Source organism: Tursiops truncatus, chromosome 8, assembly GCF_011762595.2.
Source record: "Tursiops truncatus isolate mTurTru1 chromosome 8, mTurTru1.mat.Y, whole genome shotgun sequence".
Classification (NCBI taxonomy): domain Eukaryota; kingdom Metazoa; phylum Chordata; class Mammalia; order Artiodactyla; family Delphinidae; genus Tursiops; species Tursiops truncatus.
In genome coordinates, this window is record NC_047041.1 from 108,161,333 (window position 1) to 108,181,270 (window position 19,938).

The following is a 19,938-nucleotide window of genomic DNA, read 5'->3' on the forward strand; positions in this document are numbered from 1 at the left end:
AGTCAGAATTCAGTTAAACTTGTGGGACACCTGGTCTGTGAGAACCAAGTCTTTGGTGGCGTGAAAAACACACACACCCTAAGGACTACCCCAGCTATCCAGTTTATCTTGAGTGAGTTTTTTCAGTTTGTAGTTTTGGAAGAATTGGTGCATTTCATCTAAGTTGTCAAATTTGTGTGTGTGTGAGTTGTCTGTGGTGTTTCCTTCCTATCCTTTTCATGTCTTTGAGGCTTGTAGTGATAGCCTCTCTTTCCTGATATTGGTAAAATATGTCCTTTCTTTTATTCTTGTCTGTATTGTTAGAGATTTATCAATATTTTGGTATTTTCAAAGAACCAGCTTTTGGTTTTACTGATTTTTCTCTGCTATTGTCAATTTTGTTGATATATATGCTTATTTTATTATTTCTTTCCTTCTGCTTGCTTTGGGTTTATTTTTATTTTTTGGTCGTCATTGTAGTTTCTTAAGGTGGATGCTTAGTTAATTCATTTGAGACCAATCTTCTTTTGTTATGTAGGCTTTTAGTGCTATAAATTTCCCTGTAAACACTGCCTTATCTGCAGCCCATAAATTTTTACATTTTATTTAGTTCAAAATACATTCTAATTTCCCCTGAGACTTCCTCTTTGACCTATGAACTATTTAGAAGTGAACAGGTTAATTTCTAAGTGTTTGGAGAATTTCATGGTATCTTTCTGTTAGCAATTTCTAGCTTAATACAATTATGTCATACTACGTGTATGTTTTCAATTCTTTTTTTTTTTTTTTTTTTTTTTTGCGGTACGCGGGCCTCTCACTGTTGCGGCCTCTCCCGCTGCGGAGCACAGGCTCCGGACGCGCAGGCTCAGCGGCCATGGCTCACGGGCCCCGCCGCTCCGTGGCATGTGGGATCTTCCCGGACCGGGGCACGAACCCGTGTCCCCTGCATCGGCAGGTGGACTCTCAACCACGATTTAACACTTTTTTATATCATTGGTATTTATAACGTGTTATTGGTTATGCCCATGCATTTTTGAATCATTGTAAATTTGGGAAGTGCTCTGTCAAGTTTCTTCCATGTACGAGGAGCTTCCACTTTCCTGTGAAGTGACGAGTCTTTGAAGATCTTCAAGGATCTGTGGACAAGGCGCTCTGAGCCATCAAGGCCGTCAAGGCCCTCGTGGTGCCACGGCCTCACTCCTCCTCGTGATCAGATCTGGGAGGAAACCACAACTCTTCTCTTCATTCTCCTGTCTCCGTTAATTGAATCACCTGACAATTCAAGAGCCTGTCCGTGACTTCTACTTGACACGGTCTCTTCCTCTTAATGAACGGTGTGATCTCAACATTCTTCTGTTGTATTTCGTGCCTCAATGTCTGAATAATTTCTGTTGATTTCAATGCTCATCTCCAGCACTTTTGTTTCATATTTCAGTATTTAAAATTTCCCCCAGTTCTTTAACAAGTAAATTTAAGGTGGGGGACTTCCCTGGCTGGTCCAGTGGTTAAGACTCCGTGCTTCCAGTGCAGGGGGTGCGGGTTCGATCCTGGGTCGGGGAACTAATATCCCACATGCCACATGGCACAGCCAAAACATAAATAAATAAATAAATAAATAAATAAATAAATTTAAGGTGGCAAAAGTCAATGTCCTTCATATTTGTGCAAATCAGGAAGATAGAATTTTTTACTGATATTGAAATATCGCAAAACATCTGTCCAAATGCAGTTAAGATGGCATATTCCTAACTCAGCTCTTCCACAGCCAGATGCCAGGTGATGCCCGCAGCTGCCTGTGCTCCATGCCACAGGGGGCGCATAATAGGGAGATACTGGAGTGGGAAGAGGCTGATTGAGTTAAAATGCTTTGTTCTGACAAATCTTACAACACATGTTGAAGAAACCCACTGCTAGGGCCCCTCCTGACGCCTGGAGGGGCTCAGGTGAGTGAGGGGTGCCAGGCTCCGCACTAAGTTGGCACCTCCCCCAGCCCCCGGCCCTCGGCAGCTGACCTGACCCCCTAAGGAGCTTTCCTTTACCTGGTTGACCACGAAGGTGGGGATCTGTCCAGGGTCGGCCCTGGGCCTCCTCCCCACGGCTTTAAACACCCACCAGGTTGCCATGGCCTCCCTCCACTCAGGCATCTCAAAGCTGTCAATAAATCCCCGGGTGTCTCATGGGCACCCCCAAATCCACATCACCGAAATAACTCCTCCCACTGCAAGGTGGTCTTTCCTCAGCCCACCCCCGCATAAGCTGCCCTACTGTGTGCTCAGCTACTGAGGCTGACGCCGGAGTGACCCCTCCTCCCATGCCAACAGCCAGCCTGTCACCACGCTCGTCAACTATGCCTTCAGAGCACCGTGACTCCTGCCCTTCTCTTCCCACTGGACACCCTGGCCTGACCACCTCCACAATTACCCCTGATGGGTCTCCCGCTCTCGGGATAGAACCTAAGCCCTGCTCCAGGGGCCATGAGGCCATCCACACAACTTGCCGGAACTAAGGGGGCTCCCAGGTGCTGGGGGCTCTGAGGGGAGGGGGGACTGCGGGGGCTGGGGGGGCTCCGGGGGAACAGGTGTGCGCCTCGAAGTCCGTGTTGGGGGAATGCAGGAGAGGGAGTCTTGCTCCACTCGGCTACTCCTCCTTTCTGCCTCGGGCCGTGGGCCTGTGGTGGAGCTTCCATGGCCATCCTACAGCTGCCCCAGCCCTGAGCTACGACGGCAGCATAGATGGTGTCCACCTCTGACCTAGATGAGGATGCTAAACGCCCCTCTGGGTAAGCCTCTGTGCAGTGGGCATTCTGTGATGTCAGCCGCAGTTCAGGATCTGGCCGGTGTGAAGGCAGAACATGAGCCTCAGAGAGCACTGCCCCCCATTCTGCCAACGCTGCCGCACCACTAATTCCCTTGTGCTCAGACGGCCAGTCAATTTAGCCAATTCCTCCTCTTCCCCCAGATGGGCTCCCTTGCCCCGCCCCCCCATCACGTGAGGTCATTCTGGACACTTCCTGCGCCTCCACCTCCGGCCCCTCCCACAGCGCCCCTTCCAGGGAGCCCCAGCCACCCCACACCTGGCTCCGCCTCCCTCCCCTCCTCCTTCCCACCCAATGCCAATTTGGGGGGCTGCCCTGATCCCCCACGTGGCCCCCTAACTGACCTTCATCACGGCCATGCTGCACCTGGAGCCCAGAGTGGTCTCTGTGCCACTGAATAAGTGGGCAAGTGGTATCTCAGAGCATATCTCATTTCAGTTAAAAAAGTAAGTCAATGTAATATTTCTCACACATTGGTGTCATTAACAGCTCCAGTAAATCCTTGTGTCTCTTTTCTAGTCTTCTCCCCAAGAGGGCAGGGTATCTCAGCCTGCATACCTGGTGTCTATGCTGAGTTGCTACCTCTAAATCAGGAACTCCTACATGCAAAGATAATGTGGTCATATCTATTCTCGGGAATATTTCTGTGCTTCCCAAGGGCTTGGAGTATAAACCCAAGTACAGGTTGCATTTCATACTCTTGAAAAGAGGGAGGTGGCCCCATTTCCTGGGATGGTGGAATAGAGGGTTCAGGTCAACCCTCTGCTGAGAAGTAAAGAGCTGGGAACAGTATCAAGACAAAACCCATACACCTCTTAGAACTCCTACCAAGACAGTGAGGAATTGTGGGGCTAAGACCCAGAAGAGGGCTCAGTCTGAGAGACGAGTCACCAGGAGTGTCTGTTGATTTGGAGACAGCAGCTGTGAGGCTGAAAAGCTGATCAAAACTTGCTACAGAGCCCAGGGGCTGTGGTAAGAAGGGTGGCCAGTGAACCCTTCAGGTTCGGGTTGGACCCTGGAAGAGCTATACACTAGAGCCAGAGTGAGCAGGAAAGAGATACGCCCCTGTAAGAAGCAAAGCTCAGCTTCAAGCGATCCCAACCCGTCAGGATGAAGGTGACCTGACGATTGCCTGTGCTCCTAGCCTGGCAGTCTGCTCCAACAGAAGATAATATCATCAGTGTGTCATCCAATCATCAAGTTCTTTATGATTTCTTAAATATAAAATGTGCAACACTCAATCAAAAGTAACCAGGCATTATCAGGAAATAAGATGTGATGAAGAAGAACAGGCAATAGAAACAGACCCAACAGAGGTGCAGATAATGGAGCTATTAGATAAGGACTTTAAAAGAAATACACTTGGACTTCCCTCGTAGTGCAGTGGTTAAGAATCCTCCTGACAATGCAGGGGACAAGGGTTCGAGCCCTGGTCCGGGAAGATTCCACATGCCGCGGAGCAACTAAGCCCATGCACCAAAGCTACTGAGCCTGCGAGCCACAACTACTGATGCTGCATGCCACAACTACTGAAGCTTGTGTGCCTAGAGCCTGTGCTCCGCAATGAGAAGCTACCTCAATGAAGAGTAGCCCTCGCTCGCCGCAACTAGAGAAAAGCCCGCACACAGCAACAAAGACCCAACACAGCCAAAAATAAATAAATAAATTTATTATTAAAAAAAAAAAAGAAATACATTTAATGTACTCAAGGAGCAAAAGGCAAGATTAACAGATGTGGGGAGGGGGAGACCTGGAAACAAAAACAAACAAATGAAAATTCTAAAAGAGATAAATAGAATAACTAAATTTAAGGACTCAATGGATAGTTTTGATAGCAGATCTAAAGATAAAGAGAGAATCGGTGAACCAGAAGGCAGGTCACAAGAAATTAAGTAGACCGAAACAGAGTCAAAGGATATAAAATCTAATAAAAAGCATAAGAGACATGTGGGTACAGTGGAAAGATCAAGCATATTTATTATTTATTTATTTATTTAAATAAATAAATTGGGTTGGGTCCTCGTTGCTGCGCGCGGGCTTTCTGTAGTTGCGGCAAGCGGAGGGCTACTCTTCATTGCAGTGCGTGGGCTTCTCATCGTGGTGGCTTCTCTTGTTGTGGAGCATGGGCTCTAGGCGCATGGGCTTCAGTAGTTGTGACATATGGGCTCAGTAGTTGTGGCTCGCAGGCTCAGTAGTTGTGGCACACGGGCTTAGTCGCTCTGTGGCATGTGGGATCTTCCTGGACCAGGGCTTGAACCCGTGTCCCCTGCATTGGCAGGCGGATTCTTAACCACTGAGCCACCAGGGAAGCCCTCAAGCGTATTTTTAATTGATTCTAGATGAAGAGCAGAGAGTGAGGCATCCAAAATATCTGAAGAAATAAGAGCTGAGACTTTCCTGAAACTGATGAAAGATATCAAGCTACAGATTCTAGAAGCACAGTGAGGAACAAAAAGGATAAATACAGGGAAAAACACATCCAGGCACAGTATAGTAAACCTGCTGACTGAGAATAAAGAGGAAAGCTTTAAAGTACCCAGGAAGACATGTCATCTTCAAAGGAGTGACAATAAGAGTGACAGAAAGTATGGAAACCAGAAGACAATGGAATAACATCCTCAGAATGCTAACAGAAATAAATGCCAACCTATACATCTATACCCAGTGAAAATGTCCCTGAAAAATAAAGAATGCACAGAAAAATTTTCAGAGAAACAAAACCTGGCAGAATCCAGTTTCCTGGTTTCACCAGGAAACTCATACCAAATGAAATACTAGAAGGTGTTCTCCATGGAGAAAAAAAAAAAAAAGTGACCCCAGATAGAAGTTTGAAAATGCTAGGATTGAAGAGGGACCGAGTTTGATCCCTGGTTGGAGCACTAACATCCCGCAGCCATGCAGGAAAGAGAGAAAGGAAGGAAGGAAGGAAGGAAGAAAAGGACTCAACCAGGTGAATCAGGTAAGTTCAAAAATAACAAGAATGACATAACTTCCAGTGAATCCCAAAGGGCCCCCCACTGTGGCCAGCACATGTATGGTGGTAAACTGCACCCTCAACTTTGGGGGGTGTCTCAAAATTGACAAATACGGGTGAGAAAATGAGGGGAAAGGCACTTCCAGACCTTCCTTCCCCTCCTCAGGTGTTTTACTCAGCTTTCAATTTTATGTCCTTTGGCTGGGCACCACTTGTTTCATTCAGTCTGTGGACACCTGGCCACACCCCTCACCAGCTCCAGTCCCCGCAGGTAACCCTCTCTGGCCTGGTGCAGATAATGGAGCTATTAGACAAGGACTTTAAAAGAAATACACTTGGACTTCCCTGGTGGCGCAGTCCTTCCCCTCCCGAGTTTCCTTCCATCAGGGATTTCTGTCTGCTCTACTCACTGTTGAATCCTCAGCAGCTACAACACAGCCAGGCACACAGGAGTTACTAAATATTTACGAAGAAATGCATTTAGGTGAGGCACGAATTGTTAACATTCATTGACAGTGTTAGATGAATGAAACATCACCTATAGATTACAAACGTTGCCTTAATTAACAGAGTTGCCACTTTCTTCCGAAACCAACTGTCTGTGTCTGTGTCTGACTCTCCAGCTCTAGTTGTCGGTGCTCGCAGAATCCCGACACTCAGACTTTGCTCCAAGTCAGAGAACCGACCCGCTGCACGCCACGTTAATGTCACGGCCCGGGCCCTGCTAGGCCTCATCCTCACCGGGTCCGACTTTCGAGGCCCACCTACGGCACGCGCGGGTCCGCCCATCAGTTTCAGCCGGGCTGGAGGCGGTGAGGGCACCTTGGGGACCACCGCAGGCCCCGCCCCACCCGCAGGCCCGCCCCTGTCCGCAGGTCCGCCCCTGTCCGCCCGCCCACAGGCCCCGCCCCTAGAGGCCCCGCCCACCTCCTGCTACCGCGCCGCAGCGAGGCCCCGCCCCACCGCTGGTCCTGACACCGCCCCCCCGGTCGGAAGTAGGCCGTCTCCCTCCCGGTCAACAGGCCAGGGACAGTTCGTTGTCGTGTCTAGGTCAGTCACTCCCTAGGTCCATCATCGGGTGGGCCAAACAGACGGCCGACCAGTCCGGGGTCAGTCCTTACCGGCGCCGGTCTTGGTCGGGCCGCGCGTGGACGCACGCCGGGCGCCACTGAGGCCACGCAGCCCGGGGAGACGCGCGCTCGCCAGCGTGGGGCGAGGGGTCCCCTGGGCGGGGGGTCAGCCCCACTCCTTGGGCCTGGGGGGCGGGTCCTGTCGGGGGCGGGTCCAGTGAGGCGGGTCCGCGCGGGCCGAGGCCGCGGCACCGCCCAGGGAACGTCGGCGCGCTCCGATGACGTCAGGGCGTCCGAGTTCGCCTCTGCGTGTGCGCGCCGCCGCCGGCCGTCCTCCCGGGGCACTCTAGGACCTCCGGCGCGGGGCGCTGGTTCTGCGCCTGCGTGGCCTGCGTCCTGGTGGTCCGCTCTTTGGCGCCGAGCAATCTACACCAGCAAGGGCTGGCTCAGCCAGACTTTCCTTCTCAAATTGAGTAACCCCCGACCTTATTCCCCAAAAGAACCGATCCCCAGGAAGGAAAGACAGCCCTGGCAGAGAGCACTCGACCGGGTGGCGCCCATAGGGTGCTGGGCCTTGGGATGGCCATGTGTCCGCCCTGCAGTTCTGTCCCGTTAGGTCACCCGAGTGACCCGGGGGAGCTGGGTGGGCAGCTCCTGTGGGAAAGAGGACATAAGTGGGACAGCACCTCGAGGGCCGCGAGTTCGGGTTGTCACAAGGTCTGGCTGAGACAGTCTAAATGTCAGCTTGTGGAGATTGGTTGAGTAGATTGAATACACTCGAACGGTGACACACAGCGTGCCCACTAAAGGTTAGCTTCCATACATATCTATTCACGTACGTGTATATTCGTGTATACGTATCTATTCTTAGATGAGAAATATAGCAGCTCCCTAATGCATTAGTTTCTTACTGCTACTGTAGTGAGTTGCTACAGACTAGATATTTTACAATTCTGGAGGTCAGAAGTCAGAAATGGGCCTTAGGGGGTTAAAAATCAACGTATCCACAGAATGGTTCCTTCCAGAGGCTCCAGGGGAGAATCTAGTTCTTGGCCTTTTCTAGCTTCTAGAGGCTGATTGTCTCCATCTTCAAAGTGCAGCCACTCCAACCTCTGCTTCCATTGTCACTTCCTCTCTGATTTTGACCCTTTTGCCTCTCTTTTAAGGACCCTCAGGATTACATTGGGCCTATCCAAGTAATCAAGGACAGTACCCCCATCTCAAGATTCTTAACTTTGTCATATCTGCAGAGACCCCTTTGCCATCTATGGTAACTATTGACAGGTTTGGGGATTAGGACGTGGTCATCTTTGGGGGCCATTATTCTGCCTACTATTGCTTATATTTCATTTTTATTTTTAAAACTGTGTATTGTGTGTACAGGAGGAGCAGGGGCAGATACACAGATGTCAGATCATTTGTCTCTGGAAGATGGGCATTCTTGGGCCTTTTTTTTTTATCTCTTCTGGTTTTTCTACAAAAAGCACATACTGCTCCTGTGATAAAAATCATGTTAAAGTTGGTTGGCATGCCAGTGCACCCAGAGGCCTCTTTCTGCCCCCTCCCCTCTCCCTGCTGCATCCTCACCCACCCCAGCCTGCAGGAGTTTCTGCCAGAAACCCAGCACCACGCTCATCCTCCTGCATCAGGGTGGGGGAGAGCTGCGCACTGTCTTCACTGGACAACTTGTCAACTTGCACTTGCTCTGCGGGAGCTCATGGTGTCGGGCGGGGGTGGGTGTCTGTGCCTTGGGGGCCCAAACCTGCGAAGCCACTGGTCTCTCCAGGACCCCTGGCCCCACGTTGGTGGCCCTGACCCCTTACAAACTACACAAGCAAGGACTGGCCCCGCCGGATATTCTCCCCAAGTTGAGTAACCCTTCCTTTATTCCCACAACGAACCAGCCCCCAGGCAACTGGTCAGCTCCCTGAGGTTCCTTTGTTAAATTTAGAGATCTTGGTTGGTTTCAATAACTGACCATCTGGGCCACATGTGCTTTTCTCTTCTGCTGCTGTAAATTCCAGCTCTGATTTTTTTTTGTTTTTTTTGTTTTTTTTTTTGCTGTACGCGGGACTCTCACTGTTGTGGCCTCTCCTGTTGCGGAGCACAGGCTCCGGACGTGCAGGCTCAGCGGCCATGGCTCACGGGCCCAGCTGTTCTGCGGTGTGTGGGATCTTCCCGGACCGGGGCATGAACCCGTGTCCCCTGCATCGGCAGGCGGACTCCCAACCACTGCACCACCAGGGAAGCCCCAGCTCTGATGTTTTAAGTTTACCAATAGTGAGCCTGCGAAACCCTAGGCCGCCAACCTTGACTCCAGTTAAAGCAGAACCCTAGCCGCCTGCCCCCAACCCCCCGCCCCCTCCCCACCTCGCTCTGTGGCCCCAGGTATGCCATGTGCATTCCAACACATGTGAGTAATAAACCTTTTTTTTTTTCCCAAAGCTTCCTAATGGTCTTTGTTGAAGGCTGCCTTGCAATCACAAGGGCAAGTCCAGCCACGACACTGGTTATGGCTAGGCCAAGAGGGGCGCAAAACAGGTGTGTTATGAAGCCTTTAACCATCTTCCTACTGGTAGACATTTAGATTGTTTCCAGGTTTGGACAGTTGCAAAATGCTGCAAAAAGACATTTTGAACATGTCTCCTAAGCTCATGCATGAATATTCCTCTTGATCGATACACAGAAATGCAGGGGTGTGTAGTGTTTTACATAAGCCAGATGCCACGCTTGTTACCCGAAAGACGTTTCGCCTTGTGGTGAGTGTTGAGCCAAAAGACACAGCCAAGCCACAGATCCGGAAAGGAAGGGTTTATTTCTGGCTGCAAGTAAGGGGAACACTGGGGATCTTCTCCAAAGCAGTGTCTCCCCGCAGAGTCCTGGGTTCATTTGATTGAAGTCAGGAGGGTCAGAAAAGGTCATCTTCACCCCTTAGATTCCGGTAGGTCTGGTGGTTGCGGCTTCAGGCTAATCGTCACCATTGAAACAGAACCGGGAGTCTTTACAACTGGAACATTATTTTTGCTGTTGTTACTTCTCTTGTCTGATTACAGTCGTTTGTTTCTGCGTTCTTTTGTTCCCTTAAGATCATCAATTACTGAGACCTGTTCAAGGGCAAAGCATTGTGGCCCAGCTTAGATCACAAAACGGCTTAGGCCAAAAAATGGCTTCTGTTAAGAAAGCCATGCCTGGTTCTCTCTCCCAGGAAACCTACCGTATCTGCTTACACACTGACGCATTTCATCACAGCCAAGACAGATAGTTTCCATCTTTTCCTGTGTGGCAGCAAAAAGAAGTGTCTCAGATATTCGATTTCTGTGCTTTGGGAAACTCCCACGTCCTGCCTGCTGGTGGGAGGGCGCAGAGAAAGCCCCGACGGCCTCTGTCTCCTTGGGGGTGGTCGGGGCTCCCCGCGCCTGCGCCCGCATCTCCGCCTGACGCCCCCTCCCCGCAAGGTGGCCTGCCCCCGTTCTGGGCGACAAAGTGGAAAACCAAACTGGGACGTCAACTTTTACCCCAGAGTTCAGCGGAAAGCGGCGAAGGCTTAGCTGTGGGCGCTGGCTCGGCGCGCGTCTCAGAAAAAGACCCGGGGCCAAGCCGGGGAGGGATGGAGGGATGTCGGGCGGGCCCTTCCCAGGGTCTAGTGTCCTCCAGCCGGGGTTCGGTGGGCGAGGGCGACCTGGCGCGGGGCTCTGGGCCCGCCCGGCCCCCACTCTCCAAGGCCCCGCCCCAGGACGTGACCCCACCCCCTGCCCGGGCGGAAGACGCAGCTCTGCTCTCTGGTCTGCGGTGGAGGCCCGAGAGGTGAGGTCCGGGGTCGGGACAGGGCGGGAGCGGGCCGGCGAGGGGGGCGCGGCGTTTTGGGGGTCCCCCAGCCGCTGACCGCGTGGCGGACGGTCCCCGGACCCGAGAAAGTGCGGGGGCCGGGGGCGCGGGGAGCCCTCTCCGCGCTTCTGAGCGGCCCGCCTCTCCCTGGAGAGGCCCCGGCCCGACCCCGCGCTGACCTCCGACCCCCGGACACATGCGGAGCCTCGGGCGGGCGTGGAGGGCGGCGGCGGCGGCGGGCTGCTCCGCGCGGACCCCGGCGCGCCCCTGCCTCCCGCCACCCCCCGCGCCTCGCAGAGGTAACCAAGCTGCGCCGGTAGCGGGGGGCGGGCCGCGGGCACCGCTCCAGGGAAGGCCCGGGCCGGATGCTGAGGCGGAGAAGACGCAACTCCTGGCTTCCGGCGCGGTCTTGCGCAGCGCCCTGTCCCCGCACTTGGAAGCATTAATTAGGGGCTGTTGTTGAGATCCTGGATCCGCAACTTGGGGCCTGGGGAGCAGCCCAGCTGGTGGGGGTCCTGATTGCCAGGGAGGCCGTGGGCCGGACATGTGCTTGTTCCTGTCCAGATCAGGCACCGTAACTGGGGGCTTGTGAGGAAGGCTGTACACGCGGCATCTTTGCGGGATGTTAACACTTTTACATGGGTTCTCAAAGGGATCCGTGTCCTCTGGAGGCTAAGACGCCCGCAGGCCAACCAAAGGGATACTCTGGGTCTAGTAAAGTCTGGGGGCTTGGGGGGCGCAGCTGCCGGGTATCAGTTTCCTACTCTGGAGAGGCGAGTCCCCTAATGTCACACTGGATTCTGGGAGGGAGCAGCCGGGGGGAGCGGTGTCGGGGCTGGAGATCCTCAGGGGCCCCGCCCCCTGATCCCTCTCTCGCGATGACTGAGGGTTCTGAGTCAGGGTTTGGGTGGCCACACCCTGGGCTGGGGGTGGGTGGCAGGCCTGGTTTTGCTCACGTGCTCTGGCCAGTGGGCTGGGTGGTCTCTCCCTGGGATGGCCCTTCCCTGGGATGGTACGGGAAGTGGCCAGTTACCCGTGCCCTCGCCTCAGTTTCTTAGTAGGCCTCTCTGCTGGGACATGAACACGCGAATCCGAATCTTACCTGATCATTGGCACCAGGGGCCTCCCAGGAGGAATGTACCTAGAGCCTTTGCCTGGGCTGGCCCTCCTCCCCGCTGTGGGCTCGAACCAGCCGGGGCCCGGCAGGGGGCATGCCCTCTTCAGCAAGGCCGGGGCTGTGCCAGGCACGGACACAAACATGAGTGAAGCATTGTTCTCAGGAATCTGGGGGTTTCGGGGAACCGGGAACCTCACATGGGTCTGAGTCATCCTGTCTCCAGAGACCTGGAAAGGCATGGCTTCCAGGCGTGGGTGTTTACTGAACTTCCTGTTGCTCTTGACTGAAAGCCCGCTCCCTGCCCCACTCCCGGGCACCCCCCAGCTCACGGCTGCCGCTGGGTTCCTCTCCTGCTGGCCCCCCCTTCAGGGCCACAGTCGGCACCCGCCCGGGGCTCTGGTTACTCATTTGTTCAGGCGCTGTGTGTGGCCCTGGTGAGGCTTCAGGGCCTGTGACCTCCCATCCCAGACCTGCTGGCCAGAGGCCTCCCTCTTTTCTCAGCCTGCTTGGTGGACTGGCTTCTTTGTGGGCTGGTCCCTGGGCTGAGCCGGGGTTGGGCAGAGGACGTGCCCTGTCCAGAGTCCCAGGCCCAGAAGGGGCTCATGGAAACAGGCGCCCCGGGCGGCCACCCATGAAGGCACCATCCGGCGCGCAGGTCGCTGGACCTGGGGTCCCCGCCCCGCCTTCTCTGTCCTGGCCAGGGCGCTTGTGGCTGGTACCCCTCAGGAACTGCCGGCTGACCACCTGACAGGGCTGCTTCAGGGCAGTGAGGCCTCAGGTGCTGGCATCCTGGGTGCGTCTGGCTTTGTGGATGCCGGCCAGGTGGGGCTGTGCGCTGCCTTCCTGTTCTCGGAGGGGAGAAGTCACAGATTGGGGCCCCTGCGCCCTCCTGGCTGGGGTCTGCACACTGTCCGGGCCCACAGGCGCCACCTCTCCCCGCCCCCCGCCACCTGTCCTTGCTGGCAAGGCAGAGGCAGGGCTTCGGGCGGTGAGCGCCGGTCTCCCCTTCCTCGGGTGGGAGGTGCCCAGGAGGCTGGGGGGTGAGAGCGGCCTCTGTCCCCGCAGCCACGTCCCCCAGCTCTGCGGTCCGTGGCAGTCTTTGCCCGGGAGCCCTCTCCCATTTCTGCTTCTGGAGGCTGACGTGGATAAAGGTGCTGAAGAAGGGAAACAAAGCAGGCGGTGAGGCTGTGGCTTCTCCTGGAATGTCCCCTGGGGTCCTGTTTGGACGTCTTCCGTCCACTGGATCTCTGGCCTGTCAGACCTTGAGAGTTTGGCTGAAATCCTCTCCTTCTCCCCTGCCTGTGTCTAGGCAACACCTCGCCTCCCACCATGAAGCTCGACATCCAGTGTGAGCAGCTGAGTGACGCCCGGTGGACAGAGCTCCTGCCTCTGATCCAGCAGTACGAGGTGGTCAGGTAGGACCAGCCGTGCCTGCGTCCCCGGGGTCATCACCCCGCAGGGGGTGAGGGGTGCTCCCAGGTCACTTCACTTACAGAAGCGTGATGTAAATTTTGTATGATTTTCACGTGGCATAAAATGTGACTCCTTTTGTATTTTGTTCCAACCGTTTGAATGTAAACCCATTCTGGCCCAGGCCTGGTGGGCAGAGCAACCTGGCCCAGGGTCTCCTCCGCTCGTCCCCTTCCCCTGGAAATGCAGTCGCCACAGCCGGCTCTTGTGGGCACTGCCTGTCCTCTGCCCCTGCCGGGCTGCGGGCTGGGAATCCAAGTCCAGGCTGACTTCTGCTGTTGAGGCCCTCAAACCCGCAGGTTCCTCAGGGCTCACGAGCAAGAGATGAGTGCCTGCCTATCTTTTTTTTTTTTGGATTTAAAAATATTTTATTTTTGAATAGGTAAGACATATGGTACAAAATCAAAAAGACACAAAAGGGAATATAGTGAAAAGTCTTACTCCTGTGCCCAGTCCACTCTGTTGCCCTCTGCATCAACTACCCTTGTTTCTAAGAATTTAGCCCCCAGGTATAATTCCGTAGATATAATGTGAAATAACATATGCACAAGAATGTTCATTACAGCATTATTTTTAATAGCAAAAGATAGGAAACAATGGAAATACCCATTAATAGGGGACTGATTAAATCAGTTATGATATATCTGTTCAGTGGAGAAGTATACGGTTATAAAATAGCATTAGACAGCCCTTGATGTGCAAATGTGTATTAAGTAAAAAAAGTGCAGAACAGCATGCACAGTATGCCATTTGTGTTTCTAATACAAGGAAGCATGTGTATACGCGTGAGTATCTTGGGAAGGGCCAGCAGGAAGGCGAGGGCTGGGAGGAAGAGCAGTGGGAACAGCGTTTAAGAAGGTGCAGTGCCCGAAGGGTACACTGAGGAATGGTGAGCTCTCCGAAGTACGGCGTGTGCGGCGGAGCGGCAAGGGCGAGGTTAGCAGATTTCCAATTCTTTTCCCCTCGGTTTTAGACAAATAGCAATAGCAGCGTAGGCTTCACTTTGTTGTATAACCTTCCTTTTTCCCTTAATCTATTTTGGAAATCTTACCCAGGCATTTAGAGACACTTTTTTTTCTTATTAGGGCTCCAAAGCAATTAATTGCTTCTAACCTTTTGTTATTATAAACAATGCTATAATAAATAGCTTCTTACATGTGTCATTTTACTCTTTTTAACACCTTCATTGGAGTATAATTGCTTTACAGTTTCTGCTTTATAACAAAGTGAATCAGTTGTACATATATATATGTTCCCATCTCTCTTCCCTCTTGCGTCTCCCTCCCTCCCACCCTCCCTATCCCACCCCTGTGCTGGTCACAAAGCACCGAGCTGATCTCCCTGTGCTATGCGGCTGCTTCCCACTAGCTATCGGTTTTATGTTTGGTAGTGTATATAGGTCCATGCCACACTCTCACTTCGTCCCAGCTTACCCTTCCCCTCCCTGTGTCCTCAAGTCCCTGCTTATCTTTCTTCTTTTGAACTTACTTGAAATAGTTTTATGGAATAGGTTTATGGAAGGTTTATGGAAGAGTCACAAAGACAGTGCAGGGTCCCCCGTGCCCCGTCGCCTGGGGCGCTGGTCAAAGCGAAGAGCCCAACACGGCCGCCTTGACTCACGTCACCGGCTTTTCCGTGCGTGTCCTCTCCTGTTCCCGGCTCGTGCGGGACCCGCCACGGCATCATCGCCACGTCTCCACGGCCCCTCCTGTCTGTGATGGTCCCTCCGTCCCGCCTCGTCCTTGGCCGCCTGCCTCTGGGGTCCGCTCACTCGGGCTCAGGTGAAAGGGCCTCTGGCGTCTTCTCAGGGTCGAGTCACACGTTTTGGCCACAGACAACACAGAAATGACGTTGTGTCCTGCCTGGCGTATCGTATCGTGGGAGGTCTTGTCACAGCGGTGCCATGTGGTCACCCCTAATGGTCGCCGTGACCACCTGATGCGGGCGCCTGCCACTTCTCGGCGTGACACCCCTTCAGACTCTGCTCACGTCCTGTTTCTGCTCGGACTTTTTGCCTGTTGATCGTCGCAGCTGTTGGTGGGTTTTTGGCCTGAAGTGTTCCTGGGACTCTGCCTCACTGGGGTGTTTAATTTTTTCATTCCTTCCACATTTATCACTTGTCATTCTCTGAGGAAGAGCTGGCTTTCCTTCCACCTGTATTGACTCAGTGGTTCACTTAATCGGTGGACGTGATCCTGGGTCAGGGTTTGGCACGTTCCACGCTGGCCTCTCCGAGCCTCTTCAGCCGGGCTCTGCCCTCGAGCTGCCGCCTCCAGGTTTGGTTTCTCTCCTGGGGGTGGAGGGGCACTTGTGCCCCCTGACCGTGTCCCGGGGAAGATGCGGAGATACGCGTCCATATAGGTGCCAGTATCTTAACAGTTTTTACGAGACGATCCACGCGCTTTTTCTCTTTCATTTTAAGATGTGTTGGTTGTGACCCACCTCGTCGAGTTCTTGGCCCAAGAATGGGTCACAACCTGCTGTGTGAAGTGACTGAGTGTCTGTCTGCAGGCTGGACGACTGTGGCCTCACGGAGGTGCGGTGCAAGGACATCGGTTCCGCGCTCCGGGCCAACCCCTCCCTGACGGAGCTCAGCCTCCGCACCAATGAGCTGGGCGACAGCGGCGTGCACCTGGTGCTCCAGGGCCTGCAGAGCCCCACCTGCAAGATCCAGAAGCTCAAGTGAGCCATGCCGGTCACTCCTGGGCTCTGGGCCCTGAGGCACACCTGAGCCCTCTCGCGGCCCCCACCCCGCATCTCCTCCTGCAAGGCCGGCTGCCTGGCCTCCCCCGTGGGGATGTGTGTGGTGGCGGCAGTTCTGTGTCCGCCTTGCTTGGGCTCCGGCAGATGGAGGGTGGCTCGTCTTGCGTGGGAGCCGCAGCCGGCTCGTGGGGCCCGCTGACGGCCACGTGTGTCCAGCCTCCAGAACTGCTGCCTGACGGAGGCCGGCTGCAGGGTCCTGCCCGGCGTGCTGCGCTCCCTGTCCACCCTGCGGGAGCTGAACCTCAGCGACAACCCGCTGGGTGACGCTGGCCTGCAGCTGCTCTGCGAGGGGCTCCTGGACCCGCAGTGCCACCTGGAGAAGCTGCAGTGAGTGTGCACCCCACCCGGGGCCCTGAGGTGCCCGCACCCACCCGTCCCCTGGGTTTCGGCTGCCTGCCCTGGGCAAGCCCCCTCCCCAGCTCATCGGCCAGGGAGCTTCGAGGAGGGGCTCTTCCCTGAGGCTGGGGTTGTGGCCTCTGAAAGCAGCTGGCAGCTGGCCTGTGACCCCGAGTGAGCACACAGACGGGGTCAGCCACAGAGGGAGGAAGCCAAGCCGGAAAGCCCCAGCTCGGGCTGGGTGTCTTTCTCCTGGGTCTCTGGGCGCCCGCCGCCCAGGGAGATGGCCCCTCGGCCGCTGCCGTGCTGTCACTGCGAGGCAGCCGTCCGGTCTCCGCAGGCCTCACGGCTGGGGTGGGAAAGCAGACCCAGACCGGTGCCCCCTGGGCCAAGCCGCATTCCTGCGGCCGAGGGGCTGACTGCCCGCCCGCCCCCAGGCTGGAGTACTGCAACCTGACGGCCGCGGCCTGTGAGCCCCTGGCCGCGGTGCTCAGGGCCACACGGGACCTGAAGGAGCTCATGGTGAGCAATAATGACCTGGGCGAGGCTGGCATCCGGGAGCTGTGCCGGGGCCTGGCGGACTCCGCCTGCCAGTTGGAGGCACTCAAGTAAGCTCCGGGCTGGGGCTGGGGGGCAGGGCGGGGGCTGCGGGGGGCGCCCCAGCTCCTAGCGCCTCTCGTGCCCCCAGGCTGGAGAACTGCGGCCTCACGCCGGCCAACTGTAAGGACCTGTGTGGGATCGTGGCCTCCCAGGCCTCGCTGAACGAGCTGGACCTGGGCAGCAACCCGCTGGGCGATGCAGGCATCGCGGAGCTGTGCCCTGGGCTGCTGAGCCCCGGCTCCCAGCTCAAGACCCTCTGGTGAGCTGGCCTCCGGCTGGGCAGACAAAACCTTGGGGGTGGCAGGACGCGTTGGGAGCCTCTCTGTGCTGACGGGGGACTCGCCTCTGTAGGCTCTGGGAGTGTGACATCACCACCAGTGGCTGCAGAGACCTCTGCCGCATCCTCCAGGCCAAGGAGACCCTGAAGGAGCTGAGTCTGGCGGGCAACAGTCTGGGTGACGAGAGCGCCCGGCTGCTGTGCGACAGCCTGCTGCAGCCGGGCTGCCAGCTGGAGTCCCTGTGGTGAGGGGGCCGCGTGGCACCAGGGGATGGGAGGGCCCATGCAGAGGATCCTGGGTGGCCCGGGGGGGCCAGCGCCGGGGGCTGGCGAGGTGCAGGTGCCCTCGGGGGGCGGGGGGGGTGTGCGCCGAGGTGGAGCCACTGAAGACAGGCAGAGACTCGGTGGCGGGGGCGGGGCGCTGGCGCTCAGATCCCCAGGGCCCTCCCGGGGCACCCCAGTGGCGTGGGCCACGGTGGCCCCAGTCCCCGTCTGCCGCCCGCAGGGTGAAGTCCTGCAGCCTCACGGCCGCCTGCTGCCACCACTTCGGCTCGATGCTGACCCAGAACAAGCGTCTCCTGGAGCTGCAGCTGAGCAACAACCAGCTGGGCGACTCGGGCGTCCAAGCCCTGTGCCAGGCCCTGTGCCAGCCCGGCGCCACACTGAGGGTGCTCTGGTGAGCCTGCTCGGGGGGCGCCCCGTCCGCCCGGGCTGAGGGTGGGGACAGCTAAGACTCAAACCCGCCCCCTCGCGCTCCATGATCAGGGCCTGGGCCCTGGTTGCACAGCCACCTGGGGGCGCACCCTCCACCTGACCTCGGCCCTGCCCTCCGCCCAGGCTGGGGGACTGTGACGTGACAGACGGCGCCTGTGGAGGCCTGGCCTCGCTCCTGCTGACCAATCGCAGCCTGCGCGAGCTGGACCTGAGCAACAACGGCCTGGGTGACCCCGGCGTCCTGCAGCTGCTGGGCAGCCTGGAGCAGCCCGGCTGCGCCCTGGAGCAGCTGGTGTGAGTGGCCCTGGGGTGCGGGGGACAGGCGAGGCACACGGGGCGGGGTGGGGGGTGTTGCTGCTACCTCACCCCCTCCCTCCCTGCAGCCTGTACGACATCTACTGGACGGAGGTGGTGGAGGAGCGCCTGCGGGCCCTGGAGGGGAGCAAGCCCGGCCTGCGGATCATCTTCTGACGCCCCTCCCCAGACGGCCCTCCTCCCACGAGGAGTCCTGGCTTTAACCGAGAGAAGAGCTTAAATCAGCTTATTTTTGGGAGAGCATTTTAGGCACTTTATTAAAACGCTTTTCTGGCAGGAGGGGTCTTTGTCTGTTCTCGTGGTCCCCACGAGGCTCTGGTGTCAAGGGGGTGATGTTTTCGTGAGCACCACAGACGTAGCAGCCTTAGGCAAGTCAAGTCGGGGGTCCGGGCCTGGTGGCGGCTGCGCCCAGCGGGGTCCTCCGTGGGGGTCCGGTCTGAGCTCCCCAGGTGCTGGCGGGGTCCTGCTCCTTGCGGCCTCGTAGGCCACCCCGTCCTACAGGCCTTCCCCGCCTCGGGTCTGTGAGGACGGCACCCCGCCTGCACTAAGGGGCACCAGAACGTGGCCCCTGGCCTCGGGGCCTGGCTCACCTTGGCCAGCAGCGTTGGTCATTGGCTGGCAGCGTGCTCGGACCTCCTGTGTGTGGGCCGGAAAGCCCGGCTGGGAGCTGCTCCCAGGGCCTGGCCGAGCCTGCCGACAGCTGGCTCCCGAGTGCTCTCCTGGTGGAGGCTGGAGCCCTGTGGACGTAAGGGCAGGGTCTGCTCCGTCTCACTGGCCTCGTCTGGCCGTGGGCGGACAGCGTAGGGGTGACCTGTCCTGAGCAGCACGATCAAGGTGTGACACTGGGCAGCTTTCAGAGGGTCGGCGCCTGGGCAGTAACTTCCTGCCATCACGACGAAGCCCTGAAGGTACCCAGGGCCCCCAGAAGAGAGCAGGATTTGTGGAGGACTGGGTGGACCCGGGAGACGCTCCAGGGGAACCTGCACCCACCGTGGGCCAGAAACCGCTCCTGGGGGCCACGCCTGGGACCAGTGAGCAACACGGGCCTCCAGCCCTGCAGGGAGAGCACAGGCCACAGGAATGAGGTAATCTGGGACCAGAGCGACTGAACCCTGTGACGCCGAGAACCCCGGGTGGAGGTGGGCAGACAGGACGCTTGGTGTCTCCGCAGTGTTGGGACAGGCGTCGGCCCTAAACCCAGATCAAAGGTGACACTCGGACAGCAGCAGGTGGGGTGGGGCACACTGAGGCCCCGGGTCACACCCCTGACGTGAGGAAGCCCACGGAAGCCAGAGGCTGAGAAACTCAGCTCAACAGCACAACGCAAGAGCAGAGGGTGGGGTGGGGGCACAGGCACGCCGCTGTCCGTCCTCACAACCGCCGCCCTAGGTTTGAAATTCTCCCTAGAAATAGTTGCGGGAAAATAAACTAAGGAAACAAGTCCACCACCAAGGCCCTGGCGCTCTGAGAGGCCCTGCCCTTGGGAAGGTCGGGAGTGTCACCCTTGCTCGGAAATCAGGGCGCTTCCCTTCGCCGGTGCATGTGAAGCCTGAAGACAGTGTGCCGTCACCCACACCCTGCCCAGAACTAGCTCCCTGGGACCGGCCCGAGGGGCGGATGCAGCAGGAGGCGCCGGGGGGCCGGCGACCCTCGTGCCCTCTGGTCGTCTGCCAGGATAGGTGT

At 56.6% G+C, this 19,938-nt stretch overlaps 2 protein-coding genes across 16 annotated transcripts in view; one reads left to right on the forward strand and one right to left on the reverse strand.

Annotated features, from left to right (window-relative positions):
* The window catches only part of LOC109552690 (USP6 N-terminal-like protein), a 31,604-nt gene extending 19,700 nt beyond the window's left edge, over positions 1-11,904 (reverse strand). For 2 of the 10 annotated variants that reach the window (XR_012333676.1, XR_012333675.1), the window contains exon 1: positions 6,890-7,175. The gene's annotated coding sequence lies outside the window, so the exon portion shown is untranslated. Of the gene's footprint in view, positions 1-6,889; positions 7,176-9,634; positions 10,114-10,353; positions 10,491-10,842; positions 10,983-11,765 lie in introns of those variants that run through there. The other 8 variants (XR_012333672.1, XR_012333673.1, XR_012333671.1 and 5 more) reach the window with 8 other exon arrangements.
* RNH1 (ribonuclease/angiogenin inhibitor 1) lies at positions 10,446-18,531 on the forward strand. Of its 6 annotated transcripts, none has more exons than XM_033861575.2 (11): positions 10,446-10,642; positions 12,846-12,931; positions 13,090-13,195; positions 15,762-15,932; positions 16,170-16,340; positions 16,787-16,957; positions 17,038-17,208; positions 17,301-17,471; positions 17,732-17,902; positions 18,064-18,234; positions 18,324-18,531. In XM_033861575.2, the coding sequence occupies exons 1-11, from the start codon at positions 10,446-10,448 to the stop codon at positions 18,409-18,411; spliced, it is 1,674 nt and encodes a 557-aa protein (XP_033717466.1). In that variant the 3' UTR covers positions 18,412-18,531. The 6 variants fall into 6 exon arrangements, with proteins under 6 accessions (XP_033717466.1, XP_033717470.1, XP_033717468.1 ...); XM_033861577.2 differs by lacking the exon at positions 10,446-10,642 and adding an exon at positions 10,825-10,962 and having other exon boundaries at positions 12,846-12,959; XM_033861576.2 differs by lacking the exon at positions 10,446-10,642 and adding an exon at positions 12,018-12,214.
* Positions 18,532-19,938: the final 1,407 nt, after the last annotated feature.